The following is a 6000-nucleotide window of genomic DNA, read 5'->3' as shown; positions in this document are numbered from 1 at the left end:
AAGAAACATTTAGAAGCGTTCTGGGGCTGTTTTCACTTCTTCCACCTTTTCTGCTCAAGGAGCGAGGACAGGTCCCAAACTACAAAAGGGTTCTTGGGCGTGACGCCCTTCGGCCAATGGGCGCCCAGGGGGCGGGGCGAAAGGCTGGGGCGGGCCCAGGGTCTGGGCGGGGCTTTGGAGGGGCGGGGCTAGCGCGGGGCGGGGCCTGGGCAGGCAAGCTTCCCGGGCTGGTTGCTGTGGCTGGGGGGCTGGTGGCGGTGGCGGCGGCGGCGGCGCTGAGCGGGCTCTCGCAGCCGAGCCATGCCGCCCGCACGCGTGGAGTACATCGCGCCCTGGTGGGTGGTGTGGCTGCACAGCGTCCCGCACCTCGGCCTGCGCCTGCAGCGGGTGGACAGCACCTTCAACCCCCGCGATGAGAGTTACCAGGAGGTGAGTCCGCGCCCCCCCAGGCCCGGGCCCCCCGTCCCCTCCCCAGCCCGCCACGCTCACAAGCCCCTCAGACCTCCCCTCCACCGCAGCCCCTTCTCTTCGCCCCTCCTCCTCTTCGCCCCAGGCCCCTCGGCCCTGGGCCCTCCGGTCTGGGAACCTCGTGGCCCGGAAAGCTGGAAAGATGGCAGTTGAGCCGGGGGTGGGGCAGAGCCTCGAAGGGGAGGGACTGTGTGCCTGTACCCGGGTCTTTCCTGCACGAGCCAAGGGGCACCCCGAGTGTTCCTTCTGCGGGTTCCAGGCAGGCGCCCTCTTTCCGGGGCCGGGCGATCTGGGAGAAGTTTGCCTGGAGTCTCCCAAGTCCCGCCCGGCAGCACCCTCCTGCCTGCCTCGTGAGAGCCGCTGCCGAGGCCCCTCCCTGGGCCGCCGCTGGAAGGCAGCCTCATGTGGGTGTTTGGGAGAAGGGAGGTCGCCTCCCGTCAACCCCAACCCACCAGCGGCTCTCGCCCTCTCCACTCCCCCCCACCCAATACAAATACACCCAGACCCTGAATTTTCGAGGTCTCGGCCTCTTGGCCAGCCACGCCCCTCCTCGCTCCCTGCGTTGCTGCCCTTGCCCTGTCCTGCGGGCCCTTTCCTCTGGTCTCTGCAACCGTGTGGGGAGGGTACTCCCCAGACCTCCTGTCCCAGGCAGAGCTGCAGAATCTCCCAGCCTTCTCAGGCCTGGCCTAGCCCAACTGAGTCGGGGCCCTTTGTTTAGAGCTACCGGCCCATTTCGGGACTTTGACCCTCGGGCGGCTTCCGCCTGCAGCGTCAGGTTCTCCCAGGCACATTTCCCGGTGTGGGCCGGTTGGACCAGCTGGAGGCTGAGCCTGGAGTCAACTGTGCGCCTCTTCCTGCCAGGCCCTCCTCCTGCCGGTCTGGGAATAGGATCCTGATCCGGGAGGGTGCGCCGTGCAAGCTGGCGGGGAGTTTAATAATAACCGTCAGCCCCAGGCCCCAGGCAGCTGGTGCCTGCCCTTCCAGAAGGAGGGAGAATCAGGACCCTCCGTGCCTCCACGGGCAGTTCTGAGGGTGTGCCTGGCCCCCTCCTCCTAATCCGTGCTATCTGTGTGAGCCCCTCCTGCTCCCAGAACCTTCCCCTCCCCTCCATGGAAGCCAGCCTTCCTGGGAAGCTGCCTGGGAGCAGCTCGGGGAGTCTTCCCTCCTCTCCCTACAGATGCAGAAAGAGAGGCGATAGGGTTTCAGAGACAGCTGTGCTGTTGCATGCGTGTGTGTCCGTCCCAAACCCTGTGTCCCAGGTCCCCAGGTCCTGCATCCGGGGTCTTCAGTCAGTTTTCTCCTCTCCATGGGGGGAAGTCTCAGCTCCTCCCTGGGTCAGCTGGGCCAAGCAGACCTCGAGGTGTGGGCAGGGGGAGCCTCCAGAGACAGCACCTGTCTGGCCAGCACCTGTGGCTAGCACGATCTGAGCCTGCCCCACCCCCCTTAGTCCCTTAGAGAGGTGGCATCGGTGCCAGGAGGACCCATTCACAGCCCTGCCCTTGTCCTTCTGGGATTTGGAGCCTGGCACACTGCTGGTTATCAAGTGACCAGAGGGCATCCCCTTCCCATGGGCCGCGGCTCCCGGGCAGCGGACCCCCAGCCCCACCCCCACACTCCGCGTCCCGCCTAGGCCTGCTGAGGACAGAAGCGGGACACGAGTTCCATGGGCTGGGCCGGGATGGGGAGCCTGGCTCCTGTGATTATTTCAGGCGGCCCCTATTGTGGTAAGTTCCGCTGCTGTCTGACTGCCGTCTCGCCCAGACGTCCTCTTGCTCCTGAGCAGCAGCCACGGCCAGTGTCACACAGCGGCTGGTTAACACCGCAGACGGCACCTTCTGCTCAGCGCTCAGCAACTGGAAACAGGCTCTCTGTCGGGCTTGGGTGACATGCTGATCCGGGCAGCCAGGCCGGGGGCGGGGCTTCACCCTCCGGCTGTCCGGGTTGGAATCCCAGTTTTATCACTTGCTGTGTGACCGCGGCAGGTGTCCACAGTAGGACCCAGTGATGTGAATGACTTCACGGACTGGCGTTGAGGTTCAACAGCGTGTTCACGTGTGTACGGCGTGGGGCATACAGAGGGGAGAAACCTCCGGACGCTGCCCAGAGAAGACCGAGAACACACTTGCAGAGATGGACAGTGGGGCTGTGGTGGGGTTAGTGTGTGTGTGTGTGTGTGTGTGTGTGTGTGTGTGCGCGCACCTGGATGCACACGTGTGCACACACTGGAGACTAAGTGGTGATGGAACTGGGCAGGTGCGGCCGGGAGGGGGACTCAGGGAAACAGACGAATTTTGCAGGGATCCAGAAGGCGAAGGGTGTCTTCAAAGAGTAGGTGACCAAAGAGCAGGTCGCCTGGTCAGTGGCCTATCCTGAGCAAACCCAGCTCCCGAACTTCCCTGAGGAAGCAGGGGCTCCCGCTCACCTTCCTGGGTCTTGGGGAGCCATGGTCGCCCTGATAGTGTGTCCTTCCAGCCCTCCACCCCAGTGGACTTGACCCTGAGTCTTTGCTCGGGTCCTGGGGAGGACACACTGGAGGCGGCAGAGGCAGGTGAGCCCAGCAGGGCGGAGGAGGGAGCCCTGACCCCCCTAGAGCCCCGGCTTCAGGGTGACGTCTCGGCTGTGCGTCCGGAGAGGAAGCGGCCCAGAACACCTAGCCTGAGTCTGCTCACCTCTGACCCCGAGGGGCGGGGGTGCAGCTGAGAGGAGGCTGTCGTTAGTGGATGTAAAGCACCTGCCTGGGCTGCTGGGGGAGGGGGAGACCCAGCCGGCCAGGTGTCTGCTGGGCAGAGCAGGGGACAGCAGAAAGGGCCGCTAGCCCTGCCTCCAGCGGTGTCTTCTAGAACAAGCCACTTGCCTCCTTCAGTTGCCACTGCCACCATCCCCTGCCGCCGCTCACAGGGAGATGGGGAGACCAGACACGTGTGAGCTAATGTGCTTGAAACGTCCTAACGCCTTAGTGGGCCCTAGAGTGCTGTGCGAATGCCCACTGCTGCTGCTGTCCACACGCAGGGGCCGCGTGTGCGCTTCCTGTCCCATCTCTGGTGTCAGTGGGCCACCACTCTTTTGGGGCATGCATGGAGAAGCAGAGATGTTTCTAACTTTTTACATTTAGGCATGTATTTTCATTCATTTTATTTTTTTATTTTTTACTTTTTTAAAAGATTTTATTTATTTGCTTTTAGAGAGAGGGGAGGGAGAGAAACATCAACGTGCTAGAGATACATCAATGGGCGGTCCCTTGCATGCCCCCAACCAGGGACCCAGCTGGCAACCCAGGCCTGTGCCCTGACTGGGAATCGAACTGGTGACCCTTTGGTTCCCAGGCTGGTGCTCAGTCCAGTGAGCAACACCAGCCACGTAGGCATGTATTTTCATGTCTTAACTTTGGGTGCTGAGTGTGTGTCCCCAGGCCATGGGAGGGGACAGAATGGGGCCTGGACCCAGGACCACAGGCTCCCCCAGTACCCCTTCCCTGCCTTGGGGGGCAGGTCTCCAGAGCAAAGGCCAGGCAGGAAGCCCCCAGAGGATCTGAGAGGAGCCAGGGTTGGGATGAGGAAGCCCCATTCATGTCCAGTCTAAACATTGAGTCATGGTCACCGGACAGTCACGCTGCGCCCTCCCCCACCCCAGCCCTGGGGGGCAGGCTGGTGCTAACCCTTCCCCGCCCGTGGCCTCCAGCTCCCCTCTCCCTGGCCTCACCCCTCGGCCGGCTTGCCTGGTCTCCTAGGGTCTTGCGGTAAAGGGGCCCAGGGGGTTGCCCCTCCCCCACTGAACACAGAGGCCCCCTAGGGCCTCAGCATTCCCAGAATGCAAATTGGTCACTGCTGCCCCTGCCTGGGCCCTGGGTTCCCACTCTGGGTTTCTTGGTACAAGTGACAAACCAGAGCTAACCACAGCCACTTTGACGAGAAGAGAGGCTCTGTGTCCTGATGTGGGGGCCGTGGTTGGTGGGGGGCAGGGGGTATATTGTCTTTTCTCGACTCTGCCAGAGCCCGAGCAGAGCTCCTGGCCCCTCCAGACGGGGGCTTCTCCCCCTTCCTTCCTCCCCTTCGCCACGCGAACGGGGACTTGCAATGTTGCTCAGAAGCAGGAACCGAACTGCCTGTTAGGCACCGAGGCGGCTGTGGGAGATGATGGCTCTGTGGTTAGCCCTCCACTCCCCTCCCCTCCCCACCGGCCTCCTCTCCTCTCCTCGCCTTCTCTCCCAGCGCCCTCTGCCCTTGCCCACCCTGGCCCTCCCAGCACTGGGAGAATCCCGGGATAAAGGGTTAACAGCGCGCTCCCAGCTTGGGTGTCCCAGCAGGGCCTCCCCAGGGCTGGCCTGCATTAGCTGTGACCTAAGTGAGGCCCCGGCCCAGCGTGGATAGGCCCTGTCGGCTGCCCGCCCACCGGACTGGGTCCCTGGAGGGCAGGAGGCCCGCGTGCACCGTGAGAACAGGAAGGGAGGGAGCCAGCCCAGGGCCTGAGCCGGGCTGCGGGGCCTGGGCCATGCTTGTCACACTTCCCGGAGGTCCTTTCTGCGGGGAGGGGCACATGGCAGAGCCAGTGGGTTTCCTGTTCAGGGTAGACTGGGGGGCAAGCTGGGGGTTCACCAGTCTCTAATCTAGATAAAAGGCTTGTCTGGGTTTATGTTACTGGTGTTTCCTGTTAGGAGTAACTTACAGGAGAGCGAACGGGGGTGAGTGTGTGTGTGTGAGTGTGAGTGAGTGTGAGTGACTGAGTGTGAGTGTGAGTGACTGTGTGAGTGACTGTGAGTGACTGAGTGTGACTGAGTGTGAGTGACTGAGTGTGAGTGACTGAGTGTGAGTGTGAATGACTGAGTGAGTGTGTGAGTGACTGTGAGTGACTGAGTGTGACTGTGTGTGTGAGTGTGAGTGAGTGACTGAGTGTGAGTGACTGAGTGAATGTGAGTGTGAGTGAGTGAGTGTGACTGTGTGAGTGTGTGTGTGAGTGAGTGTGAGTGACTGAGTGTGACTGTGAGTGACTGAGTGTGACAGTGTGTGAGTGAGTGACTGAGTGTGACTGTGTGAGTGTGTGTGAGTGAGTGTGAGTGACTGAGTGTGAGTGTGAGTGACTGAGTGTGAGAGTGACTGTGAGTGACTGTGAGTGACTGAGTGAGTGTGACTGAGTGTGTGTGTGAGTGTGAGTGTGAGTGAGTGACTGAGTGTGAGTGTGAATGACTAAGTGAGTGTGAGTGACTGAGTGTGAGTGAGTGTGAGTGTGAGTGAGTGTGAGTGAGTGTGTGTGTGTGAGTGAGTGTAAGTGTGTGTGAGACCCCACTCCACTGATCACCACCAGCCTGGGGCTCCCTAACACAGGCTTCCTCCCCGACAGCCCGGACTGGGGGCACGTGGGAAGCTGGGAGGGGCCGTCACCTTGGGCACCTGACTTACAGCCGCGTCCACCCTGGCTGGCGGCCACCAATCTTGGTGCCATCGGGTGCCCATCTGGCGGAATCGAGAGATTTGTGGGCACGGTGTGGCGCACAGGCCTCCTGACAGACAGCACCTCCTTGACGGGGCCCTGCAGTCC

The 6000-nt window shown here is 62.0% G+C and overlaps 1 protein-coding gene across 1 annotated transcript in view; it reads left to right on the top strand.

The window, feature by feature from the left end:
* Positions 1–232: 232 nt before the first annotated feature.
* TTYH2 (tweety family member 2) overlaps positions 233–6000 on the top strand; it is a 29127-nt gene continuing 23359 nt past the window's right edge. Inside the window, exon 1 of the mRNA XM_090291697.1 lies at positions 233–429. Coding sequence (XP_090147823.1) covers positions 301–429 — 129 coding nt within the window. The 5' untranslated portion in view covers positions 233–300. The remainder of the gene's footprint in view (positions 430–6000) is intronic.

This window comes from Furipterus horrens, unplaced genomic scaffold (genome assembly GCF_987537825.1).
Source record: "Furipterus horrens unplaced genomic scaffold, mFurHor1.1.pri manual_scaffold_11, whole genome shotgun sequence".
In the NCBI taxonomy this organism is placed as follows: Eukaryota; Metazoa; Chordata; class Mammalia; order Chiroptera; family Furipteridae; genus Furipterus; species Furipterus horrens.
This window is presented reverse-complemented; position numbering and strand designations above follow the sequence as displayed.